Source organism: Lasiodiplodia theobromae, assembly GCF_012971845.1.
Source record: "Lasiodiplodia theobromae strain AM2As chromosome Unknown scaffold_18, whole genome shotgun sequence".
Taxonomy (NCBI): Eukaryota; Fungi; Ascomycota; class Dothideomycetes; order Botryosphaeriales; family Botryosphaeriaceae; genus Lasiodiplodia; species Lasiodiplodia theobromae.
Window position 1 is genome coordinate 920,229 of NW_023336388.1, and position 12,746 is coordinate 932,974.

The 12,746-nt window shown below is 52.9% G+C and overlaps 1 protein-coding gene across 1 annotated transcript; it reads right to left on the reverse strand.

The window, feature by feature from the left end:
- Window positions 1-1,696: 1,696 nt before the first annotated feature.
- Window positions 1,697-7,125, reverse strand: LTHEOB_6485 (Ankyrin domain protein; the record flags this gene model as incomplete). Its single annotated transcript, XM_035515746.1, has 5 exons — window positions 1,697-1,842; window positions 1,945-2,207; window positions 2,273-2,393; window positions 2,464-5,313; window positions 5,364-7,125. The coding sequence occupies 5 exons, from the start codon at window positions 7,123-7,125 to the stop codon at window positions 1,697-1,699; spliced, it is 5,142 nt and encodes a 1,713-aa protein (XP_035373068.1).
- Between the last annotated feature and the right edge of the window lie 5,621 nt (window positions 7,126-12,746).

Below are 12,746 nucleotides of genomic sequence, written 5' to 3' on the forward strand. Positions count from 1 at the left end.
CTGGCCGAAGCTTTATCCGCCCTCTTCTGGACACCTTTGACATTCCTCGATCCGACGGCAGATTCCATAGATGCCTTGTTAACCCATCATTCGTAACTCGGATATATGGCAACACTGACATCAAAAGCGACATGTACGCCGTCCTTCAGGCACTTGATTTCCTACATACGGTCGACGTGACGCACTGCTGTACGTTGACGCAGGCCTTCCAGAAGGCATACGGATAGTGTGACTAACGACGCGACAGCTATTTCGGAATCGGACGTAACGCGGGGTGTCCAGGACGAGCGGGTCTTTGATGACGTACACTTTCAGAACGATTCCCACGCCTGCATGATCAAGGGCCATCCCGTCTATTGTGGAGAAGGTGTCGAGGTCGACTCGGCGTCCTACAGCTTCCCAGCGGTATCTGGTCTTGCGTATTCACGCGTTGGGTCCATAAAAACACTTGACCGTATCCAAGGGCCGTATTGTCAAGCTCCAGAGGCAGTGCTGCAGACCGGCAACTATTCCCATGCAATCGATATCTGGAACCTCGGATGCTTCGTATGCCCTCAGTCCGTACCAGCGAAGCCCATTTCACAGCGCTAACGCATCTTATCAGGCCTGCTCATGGCCAACAGAATCGTCGAAACTACTGTTCTGGCCGTACGATAGCGAGAACGAAGAGTATTCTGCCTACCTTCATCTGGCGCAGATAATATCCCTCCTCGGCCCGCCGCCACGCGCACTGCTTGCACAAAGCCCTCTTTCGCCTTTACTATTCAATAATGCCTGTACGTACACATCAACTTGGCCCGCGTACGCTCTTTTTAGCTTACCGAGCTGCAGGTCACTTGGTCCCCCCCGCGGAACTGGATCTGAACGTCGTTGATGCCGCCCTGTACTCCGAGGGAAGAGAGCGTACATTCACCTGGACTCCAAGCAGAATTAACGGAGTGCGAGGCACAGAGAGGGAGCCGTATCCAGCCCACCCTCTACCAGTGCGCTCGCTAGAAGCACTGCCGTGCGTGCGTAATCAGCCTGAAGAGGACAGAGACGAGTTTGTGGATTTCCTACGCCGAATGTTCGTATGGCAGCCTGAGCAGCGGGCGACTGCGGCAGAGCTGCTGAATTATTCGTGGTTGAAAGAATTCCGTTCTTTGGGTGTGTTTCGCAAGATATACTGTGGCCTGCCAACTTACAACGGGATTTAATGGCGGCGGTTATCTTCAGGCCCTGGATTTAGTAACGGGTAGCGATGAGAGAGATGTGGGAATATATTGAAAATTATTTTGGTCCTTGTGACTAGATTAGTCCCGTTAGATCCACTCCACCGATCTCTCTACTCGTGTCTCTATGCCTTCTCTGTCGAAGAAACCATTTTTTTGAAATAAGTATACACTACCATCCGTGTCAGCCTCTATAGCCCGCAATAATATCTATGACACGAGGCTTGAAAAGGTTTTAGCATTGCCTCTTTTACATTGTGAACATCTCAAAACTACTCGATATGCTCAACAAAACGTCATAATCTCATCTCATTATTACGTAGATTACTGAGTTCAAAGCTCTTCACCCTACAAAAAAAAAGAAAGAAAATGGACTGCTAACGTTCTGCCGACCTCCGCCATGTTCAATTTTCCCATCAGCTCAAACTTGGAGGTACAATCTGCAAAGGAGATCCGTAAATCACTTTGCTATATCGATTCATGTTTCAGTCTGCTTTGGCCTTCTCCTCTGTTTCCCACTCGTACTTGAACGGAGCTGACCCAAAATTCGCGCGGACCCGAACGCCTTTAGGGAACATGCCGATGGCAGGGAAGAGCCTACCGTTAATTCTGTCCCCGACCCATCCATTATCTGGGCCTACTCGTTAGCAAGTAGCTTTAGTGTTTAAGTATATATAAAATATGATAGAAAAATAAAAAACCAGAAGACGACACGGGGCATATGAGTACTTACCGAGTCGCTCCCCGTTCTTCGTGAAAAACATGACTCGCTTCACGAAATCGACGCCCGCACCTACGACATCGCCCTGGCCATATTTCGGACCGTACTTTGGGTATTCAGGGTCACTGGGCACGTATTCATATGCCTGATCCAATATGCATCCGTCGTCGCCGTGGTAAGCCCAGGATGGGAAGTTACAGGTGGTCCAGCCGGGGAGGCCGTCTAGAGACGCATATTTGGAGCAGAAGCCAATAACCACGTTACTGAAGGAGTGACTGAAGTTAGATCTTATCTTGCCAAGTCGGTTCAACGGGGAAGCGTGCCGGTAAGGAGGACGTACTTGTATGGGTCCGCGTCTCCGCACTTCACTATCATCACCTCGTAATAGTAGTGGTTTGTGCCCGGCGGGATGGGACGATCTGCACGTGCTGAAGCGTGTCGCTGTGACGGATTGACACCATCTGAGACAGTCTCACGTTAGCAAGTGAATCGTCTCTCACAAAGTTAGTGCCTAATGCTGTCACTACTCACCAGCCGGTAAAGGTGTAGAAGCAGCACCAAACACCTCCAATCCATCCTCCGACACATCAAGGGACGACATCTTGTCAAATCCACTCCACCGGCTCGGTGAACCTCCAGATAGCAGGTCGATGATGTTCTGGCGGCCCCCCTGCACGGCGAGCATTAACGGAGTGCACCCGGTCTCGTCCTGAACGTGCACGAGGTCCAGCAAGAGGCGGCACAAGTCCTCAGCCCCTTTGTCGATGGCGCGGAAAAGCAGATCCAGACGATCGCCCTCGGGCAGCGGCGGGCTGTCTTGCCACAGAATGGTGATGATTTCGCCCCAGGAGGAGTTCCCGTAGTCGTAGAATGCCTTCCAGCCCTCGACAGCATGCGCCAGCGGCGTTCTTCCATCGTTGTTGAGAGCGGAGAGGATAGAAGCGTCTGAGGCATCAGCAATTAGCTTGAAGGTTTGGGCATGGCCGCGGTGGGCGGCTGAGTGCAGTGGTGTGGCGCCATGTCGGTTGCGCTGGGCGCAGAGGAGCTTTGCGTCGCTGCTGTATTCTAGTAGTAGCTTCACACAGCCTTCTAGGCCTTTGGCTGCGGCGCGATGCAATGGCGTCTGATTGTTGATATCACGCTCCATCAAGAAGTCCATGCCATCACCACCGCACATCCCATCTTTCATCTCCTTCTCGGCATTTGCGTCTGCAAACCCCTTTGCCTCCTCGTTCGGCTTCGTTGTCTCCCTCTCCGCCACCGCGCGTTCTTTCTGACTCTTAAGCAGGAACTCGAGGATGGCATCGTTTCCGAGTTCGGCGGCCAGAGCGATGGGCGTACGCAATTTTTGGTCCCGTACCAAAATCCTTGCACCGCCTTCTTCGACGAGAAGCTTCACAAGGTCAAGGTTCTTCACGGCAACAGCAGCGTGTAGAGCAGTCCAGCCGAAAACAGTCTCCGGGTCATCAACATCTGCGCCGCGGGTGATAAGGAGGCGAGCAATGGAAGTATTACTGGTTCCGCAGGCCTTGAACAACGGCTGCTGGCTCTCGTTGTTCTCGGCCCTCACGTAGGCGCCGTGGTCGAGGAAGTACTCTGCGACCTCGTAGGAGCTGTTGTACCAGTCCAGTAGCCAATGGAGTGGCGTATCGCCCATATTGTTCTGAGCATTGACATCAACAACATCCCCATGACCCTCGAGTAGCATCTGACACAAACGCAGGCTACTCCGGTCGGCGGCCCAGTGCAGCGCGGTGTTTCCATCCTTGTCACGGATCTCTGGGCGCCCGCCGGCCGCCAACAGCATCTCAGCGCAGCTTTCAGGAACCTCCCTAATCATAACAGATAACAACAACGGAGTATTACCGAGTTTGTTCTGATGGTTCAGGGGTGGGTCCGGCTGTTCTAAAAGCAGGCTCAACACTCCATGTGAGCCCACATAGGTGTCGACGCCCAGGCTGGCAATGTGTAGCGGCATGCTGCCGTAGAAGTTTATACGATGAATGTCGGTGGTGCCATCACGTATGTAGCGCTGCAGCATACCAACCAGGTCGAAACGTGCGGCGATATGCACGGGTGGATTGACTAACAGCTGCTTGTCCTGCGATTCGTCGGGGAAAAAGTCCGGCCACACCAATTGTTGCCAACGGGCGAACGGCAGTGCCCTTTCCTTCATGAAAGCGTCCAACTGCTCGTACAGCTCATCGAACATCTCTGCTGCCTCCGGATGCATTTGCCGCTCCTCTTCCGGCCACGCTGCCTCTGCCTCGCGCACATGGTAGTGCCAATGCGTGATTTCGTACCGCAGGTGGCTGGTCGAGTCCTCGTTAGTACCGTACTGGTATTCACCGCCACCTTCTGTGCCTGCATCCGTGGCGTCATCGTGCATTGGCCCTTCTTCGCTTGAGGCCGTTGCAGTGTCGGCCACGTTGCCAGGAGCGAGGGACGTATTTGCGATCTGTAGCTTTTGCGTGTCTTTGAATTCTGAGGAACCCTCTTCCACTGTAGAGTGGTTCACTTTGGCGAAATCATGCGTCTCCGTTGACTGGCTTTTTTCAACGTTGTCCTCTTTTCTCTCAACATTGGTGCCCACTTCTTCCCCAGCTCTGACTTCTGTTTGGGACTGATTGCAGTTTTCGTCGTTTGCAGATGCCTGAGCAGGCCTCTCGGCGGTTTCGGTTCGCCCAACTTTTGGAGTGTCATCTTGCGCACCCTTCGAGATATCCACGAACTCCTGCGGCTGCGACTGTCCATTTCCGTCATCCAATAATCCGTACTTCTTCTGGAATTCTCGATTATTCAGCGTGCGCATGATGTGCCTGGCCATTATGAGATGGCCCCATTTGGGTGCAGCCTCGAACATCGACTCTTTGCGCTGACGGTCCTTGCACCCCGGACAGAGATGCGTCTTTACCTCCTGGGCGTCTCTGATAATCCAGTCACGGACTGAACTGTGTGCCATGGCTATTTTGTCATGGGAATCCAGCTTAAGAAACTCTCGTGCTCGCTGACTGAGAGAGTTGATGATGACGGGGTAGAAACTCCCGTCCGCTTCTTCGGTGCTGTTTTGCTGGCTGTCTTCGCCCTGCTCCTGATTGGCTTCATCTCCGGGGTTGCTCTTGCAATCATGCTCATCATTTTCCAAATTGTCCACACAGTATGTCTTCTGGATCTCGTCCACAATCGGCTCTGCGCTGATTGATCCTTCACCACACACAAGCCACCGTAATGCTATGAGCAACGAGTCGCGGTACTCAGAGTCGAGGGTTTGCACCTTCTTTCGGTACATATTGTACACTCCAACGGGTAAGTTCTGCATCATTTTGTTGAAAGCTGCAGCAGATGTAGGAGATTTCAGTGTCTCGACCGTGGAGGTGGCATCTACTTTCGTGTCAGTTATGGAATCGAAGGATAAATAGAAAAGGACATACACCAGAATGACCCCTCAGATTTTTTCATGATTACATCTCGTGCCTTATGTCGCTGCGCCTCGTTCAGGTGCTTGACTGACTTGAGTTCCTCATCTATGTACGAAGCGATTCCTGGTCCAGTTCGCTCTCTATCGACTTCGATGCGACTGAAAGTATGGGCCGGCTTCGCCGAGAACGCGTCAACGATACTGGGTTGTGGTCGGCTGGTGATCATCAAGTGGATACCATCGTTTCCCTCAGTGAGGTCCATGAGTGCGTTGAGAAGATTGCGCTCAGACCAGTCGCTACATTCGTCAAGACCATCGAGAACAATAACGACATCCCTTTCCAGGACCTGCGTCAAGTCATCGAAGACTTTCTGCATGCCGGAAATTCCAAGACCACGAGCCGTACGGTCGATTTTGGGGCCGTCGGAGGTTTCGAGACGTTGCTTCGCAGCGTTCACAATCTTAATGCACTTCTCAGTCGCTTTTTGCTGAACCTGATTCGATACAGCTTTTGACTTCTCCAGTGGTATCTCGGGATTAGCGTGGTTGAATAGCTGCATGACCAGATGCAACAAGATTCTCTCGCTCTTCTGAGAAGCATCACTTCCACTCCGGCAGAAGAAGTAGACCACGTGCGGCTGAGACCTCTTGAAAGACTTCTGCCGATTGGTTGACTTAATCGCGTCAATAACCGCCGAGGATATGAACGACTTCCCGAATCCAGCTTCTCCGAGAAGCCACATTATGCGACGGTTCTCCTTTCCTACCCAGGCCTTGTAGCTTTCTTGATCAAAAACCCAGTCGCAACTGCCAGGAAAAATAGATGCTAGGTTGTTCCTGTGCTGGGCCTCCAGCTGTGAGAAATCCAGCAACCAAGTTCCGGGCTTCAGCCACTTCAGCGCATCCTCGTGCTCCTTCACGAGCGTCTTCCGGTAGATTTCCTCCTGAGACTTTCCCTGATTGGCAGCCAATGCATTCATACCCTCTTCGATACGGTGACCGATTTCTTCAAGGTTCTTAATGCCCTGAGCCATTCCTGGTATCAGATCGGCTACCATCCTGACATCCTTGCCCATGTCCTCGACAAATTTCTCAACCGTCTCCTTGAAGCCTACGTCAACGCACTTCTCAAGTTCGTCAAGCTTTGCCGTAGCTGTGGTGACGTAGCTCTGCAACTCTTTCAGTTTGCCGAACATGAGATCCATGAGGCATTTCACAGGATTTGCCGACACAAGCTTCTTCGTCTGATACGAGAACTGGAGGACGACAGCGTAGACGCCAGGGATACGCTTTACGATACCCGCAACGAGATTGCCACCAGAGGCCTTGGCTAGATACCGTTTGGCACAGACTTCGCAGATGAACATGGCGTAAGAGATACGGTCTACCGCATTGGATAAGAACTCGCAGGCCTCCTTGTGGATGAGAAAGCAGCTGAAAATCATACGGAAACCTGTCCAGACAACGCTCGCCATCTCCGGCGCGTAGCTCATGGTTGAGTCCACCATCTGGCACATCATGTCCAGGCGCGTGAGAATTCGCCCAATGTTGTACTGAAACAGCTCTGTGCCACCGCTGGTCATGACCTTGTGAGTAGCATACTTGGCGGTTGCCTGATCTCTCGCTGCCTTAAGTGACTGCATCGTCTTCGAGATGGTGATGTTCCCACCCTGTCCCGATTGCATGGTGAACGTCTTCCATTCCTCCTCGCCAAGGTCCCTGCGCAGCTGCTGTTTTGCCTCTTCCCACAGGTCGTGTGGGCTAAAGTGCTCCATGCTGCCGGCCCTCTGAGTGTCGTTGAAAGGAACAATGAGGTAGGATGACAAAAAGGAATCATCGGTGGGGAGTTGAAGCTATCATCCGGACGAGAATATATAATTATTAATTTTACATCTACGTCCGGACAATCGCTTCAAATGCCCATGGCATGACCAGAAATCAAATCCACGCTAAGTTTCAGCTACAGTACTCCTCTACGAATAGCCTTCCCTGTAACACTGAGCCGCTGCACGAGAAGGCTCGCTGACCACCCTCTCACCTGTATTAACTCCAGAATCGTGAACACATTTCGATCGACGCCTACTATCATCTAGCCTGTTGGATAAACCCATTATGCGTCAAATTCTTTCAGCGGTGCCACAAAGCATCATGAAACCCGCCGCTTCACTTCAGCCGAGAAGCAACGGGGCATCAGCTGTCTGCAAGCAGATCCAAGGTCAGCCCACCGATGACCGAATAGGCAAAGCGGTAGCACATCTCTGTGCCCACTCCATACTCCATCGGACTGTAGCTGCACAGTGATTGGTGGTGCTGACACAACTGCTCATTGCTTTCACCAGCTGTAATTCTAGACTCTGTAGACCGGCACCAGGTTTCCCTTCAGTCTTTCCTCTGATGGTTAGCGATGACATCAGGCCTGCGGCTGAATGTGTACAGCATCATCATGAGACCTTGGAACGATGTTCAGATGCATGGATTATAGCAAGGAAAACGCAAAGGCTTGTGCGCGATAAGCTGCAGAAACTAGGCAACAATTGCCGCCTTATTCGTGCCGAGCCTTTCTGCAGAGGGCTATACAATTCAATCGCGTGTTGGGAATGGCGAAGCTACAGAATAGAGAATTAATAGAGGCGAACGTGCGATGTGACAGGTCAGCCAGGCTTTTTCTGGCTACAGGCAGGCGTTCGATATGCGGGGATTAGGCCTAGACCCTTCTTCAGCCGTAAAACCCCTCCAAAATCATTGCGCTGTGGCTGTGGCTGGTTCAGAGGCCGCCCCGCGCAGCAGCCAGTAGAAATTGTTCTACTCACTTGGCACGCTCACCCCGCTAATCCGCGCTCTCCTCCCACCAATCCAGCGCGTAGCTATCCCCAAGAACCCCGCCCCTCCTCTAGGTTGAAGGGTCCTGTTCTAACCTCGTCCATGCCGCCCCGCCGCCGAATCAGCCGCTGCTAGTGACGCCAAATTCCCCGTTACTGTATTAACCTTCTCAATTCTGCACAACCACCACCGACCAATTGCCGTGAAATTCGATCTAGTTAAACATAAATAAGATAGAAAACTTATGTTGTGTAAGTTAGAGCAAAGAACAAGAATGCTTAGTGATTGATAAAAATGATCAATAAATTGATGGATGCTGCAAAACTCAAAAACCGCAGGCGCGGTACTGGATTCAGCTCGGGCAAAAGGTGTCTGTGGTTTGACAGATTCCTGCCCCACTCGAATGCCAAGATGGGAGGCTTCACTAAAAAAGGTCACAAGTTGCGAGGACAAATGAAAAGAAGATTCTCCTGAGCAACCCAAGACGCAAAAAGCCAATCAGGGACCATAATCCATTGGAAGCGCAGCCGCGGTGGGTCTAGACGAGGCGCGGTCATTTCCGAACGCTACGCGATATCATCGGCCTGGAGTCTAGTAACGTCGATTTGCTCCGGCTTTACAACTGGAATCGTCATCGTAACCATCTCCGCCGCTACGCAATCATCGGTGGAGCAGCCAACCACGTGTCCACATAATACGAAGCGGGGAAAATATGTGGTAGCCGGAGCAATGCCTGCACGGCCACGCAGATATTGGAAACTGCAGAAACTCTTCTCGGCGTAGCATAGTTCGAAGAGGGAGTCAGCTGGTTTCGCACTCACACTTGGGGATACACCAGCTTGCTAAATCAGATTGGAAGTAACGCTTCACAATATATTATTGGTCTGGCACTGGCTCTCTGGCGTTTACGGCTGGGCGTGCCATCTGGAAAGCTCACTCAACCTTTGCCGAACAGCCTCAGAATAAGCTTTTCCCACTGCTTCTTAAAGCGAGATCTCCTGCCTATATTCTGATCCCAATACGCCTTGTCGTTTGTGATTCGTGATGCGTCGGAATTTCTCTGCACCATTTCCTCATCCTGTCGTGGCTCTTGCCACGATTGCCGCTCATTGTTGCCACCTTCAGCTTCACCACCCACAGCCTCTCCATCATTTATATTTCGTGGTGTCACAAACATTATGCCCAACTGTCTCCGTATCCGGCAATCCTTCTCGGGATTGTGCCGTGCTGTCCAGTCCAAGTTCCACGGCCGTAAATTCTGCCTCAGTAACTACTCCTTGAACAACTAGGTGGAACCGGGGTATACGGTGTAAATTTGAGCGTTCGGAAGCGCCCCAAGTGTTTCACTTGGGGAAGGAACCACCCACCACCGCCTTCTACCTCGCCGCTATTGTCGCCACCGCCCCTCAAACACCTTCGCAGATATATTCACAGACGCAGACTCCATGTGCAGACCGCAGAAACGGACCACAGCAGCTGGCCGCAAACGAACGCCATACGCAAACTGCATGATAGTTGCATGTCCCAGAAAGGCAAGAACATTCGTCGTGCGCAGACCAGCTCAATTTGGACGTTCCCGGCAATAACCAAACACCCACATCATCACCGTTCGACACCGCCGCACCGCGCCCACGATGCCCTCCTCCCTGTTCTCCTCTGTGCTTGTCCGCCTGCGCCCGCTTCGCGTTCAGCCACCACACCTCACCTGGCCCTCGCGACCCCTCCTCCAGCGGTACCCTCTACCCGCGCCGGCGCCGCCAATCGCCCCAAATGTTCGCCTACCGCTCGTTGCGGTATGATGGCGAGGTGGTCGGGCACCGACGCCCAGCCCATCCACATTATCACCATCGAACACCGCCGCCACCGCGCTTCGGCGGACAATGCTATGAAGCCGAAGAATTGGGTCCGACGTGAAAAACGCAGGAAGCGGGATATCAAGCACGCAAGCGCTTAAGCCGGAGGGTACAGGGCACGGGTCCCCGAAAACTCGGGAGAGGTGGATATCCCGAAAGGACGAGCCTCGTGTCACTCGCCCGCCGTTCCGCGCTTCACCTCCCGTCTGCCGAACTCACGGGTTCCTGTGGCACCGTCTGCTTTTTCTTTGTCTTGCTTCCCTTTCGGCCTCCCTCTTCTCTTTTGTGCCTTGCGCAATCAACCTCTATTTGCTAGTTTTAGACTTACCGCGTTGCCCGATGTCGGCGGGGCCGCCGGCGTTTGCCTCTCTTCGCGCCTTCAGTGCTTCTGGTTTCTATATTTGTCGCCGCGGGAGCGTCGCTGCCCCGCTCCGCCCACTTCTCCAACTCTCCGCTCCGATCCCGCCGCGGCTGAGTCCCCGCCGACCACTCATCACCACCACCACACGCAACTTTGTTTTCCTTTGCGTTCCTTCGCTCGCCCCACGCGCATCTGCTAAGCATTGCCGTCCCGCCGCATCGACTCCACCGATCATCCCCCCTGCCGCCGCCGCCGAACGTTCTGGGCCCTCGCTGCCCATTCACTCTGTCTCCGGCTTGAGTTCGCGAGCTCAAAAGGCTTGGTGATTGGTCCTGGCTGGAGAGCCTGCCTACGACATGGCATGCGGCGGTCGAAAAGACCATCGCGGAGGTGCCGGAGGAGATTTGAGCGAAGTCCGAACTCTGGAAGACCGGGGTCAGTGAATCCTTCTGGTCAATCTCCAGCAGGACCGATAGACTGCCGCGTCGTGGACCTCGCGCGCCTTCATGTCGCCCAGCAGCCTCCCAGCTTCCTCGAAACCCGGCTTGTTCTTCCTCTTTCTTCCTAGGCGCTCGAAGCCACGGATTTCGATCGATAGGCCAAGCGGGTGGAAACAAGATACATGTTCGCGGATTTGACGGGTTGTCCGGCGGTGCACTTGGTGACGGTTCCGGCGGCGGCTTCATCGCGGATGAGATCGTCAAGCGTCTCCAAATGCGCGGCTGTCTCGGGAAGGAGTTCCTCTTCCCAGCTCTGGAATACTCGAGTGCCCGTTGCCCTAGAGAGAAGGTTGACGGCCGAGAGAGACCTGGCGTCTGACGGGGTTTCCGCGGTACATTCAGGTGGCGCCGGCGGTGTTCGCCTCATTTAAGGTCCAGAGGTCGAGGTAAGATCTGCCTAGGGTAAGAAGGGGAAGAGGCGCACCGCGCATTCCGACAAGGTGCAAGTGGGATGGAATTGACAGCCAGCGTGGAAGAATCGTGTGCAGCCTCTAAGCATCACTGGGTCGTCCCGCCTCCTCCAGTCCTACTCCATCCGACTTCGCCGAACGCCTTGCGTCCTCGCCTTGTCTGATGCTCTTGCTCCTGTGAGCTTGGAAGGCCCAAGGATTGGTCCTAGATTGAGGCGGACCAGCCGCTGGAATGGCGTGTGGCAGTCGAAAAGACCATTGCGGAGATTTTGTTGCGGTCGTAGCGTATGATCGATGGAGCAGCGCCCCACTAAGACACCAGCATTAACAATGTAACATCTAGGTTGGAGCCGCATACGTCACTCACGGACAAGCCTAATGACCTCAACTACAAGATCGTCCAAGTCGTATTCTGGCAGGACCATTCGGGTACGGGCAGGAAGCCCAAGATCCGCAAAGCACATGTAGACATGAAGGGAGTTTGGTGTGGCAATTGGTAGAAGTCTTTGAAGCTCAAGCAGAAGCAGAAGGAGACATAGGTGTCTAGAAAAACCAGATGGAACAGAAGTAAGAAGTATTCCCATCTGGCACATGTAGAAATGCTGGTGGAAAGGCGGGCGGATACCGTGGTGTACATAGAGGGAGAATTGCGGCCGAAGGCTAGCGAGGCCATGCATTCTCTTTATACTTACTATGTTCTATCTAAATCCCTCTAATGATAATGTATCTGTAAGAGCAGCGAGGTAGTTCTGTGTTTTAGAAAGACGAATAAATTGCTGTCTATAAAAGGATGGTACGCCATTATGGCTATTAGACCGTGGTATATAATTCGAAAGGGGTAATTACCAAACAGCATATGTTCGGTACCCGAGCGGACCAAACAGCATATGTGGGACCAAATGCCATCTGCTATCCCTCGCTAAAATCCAACTTTAGAGTTGTCGATTTTTAGACTAATTGATAAACTCTAATAAGCGTTTGGGAAAGTGGGAGCGGTGGTAGTGAATCACCAGGGCGGAAGGTAGAGTCCAACTTCACGCTCCACATGCGAAGCGGAACGGACCGGAGAACTAGCGGGACTGGACGGGGCGCAGGAATTAGCCATCGCCTGCCCTACTTTCTAGATCACCTGCCGTACAGAGGGGATCTGTAGCCGAGGGCTGGCGCGAAGAACAACATTGGGGCTCTACAACATCGCGTAAGTACGCCTCCGTATTAGAGAAAAGGATACGAGCAAATATGGGTAGTTGAAGCTAACATCCGGATGTAAATGTGGAATTCATACATTCACGTCCGGACGATAGCTTCAACTGCCCATGGCATGAGCAAAAACTAAACTCACGCTAGCCGTCGGCTGCGATACCCCCCTGTAAACGCGGTCATGGCTTCTCAGCTGGTGTAGCTACCCCACTAGACTATTTCTACCCCTCCTCTTCGCTTATCATCTAGGGC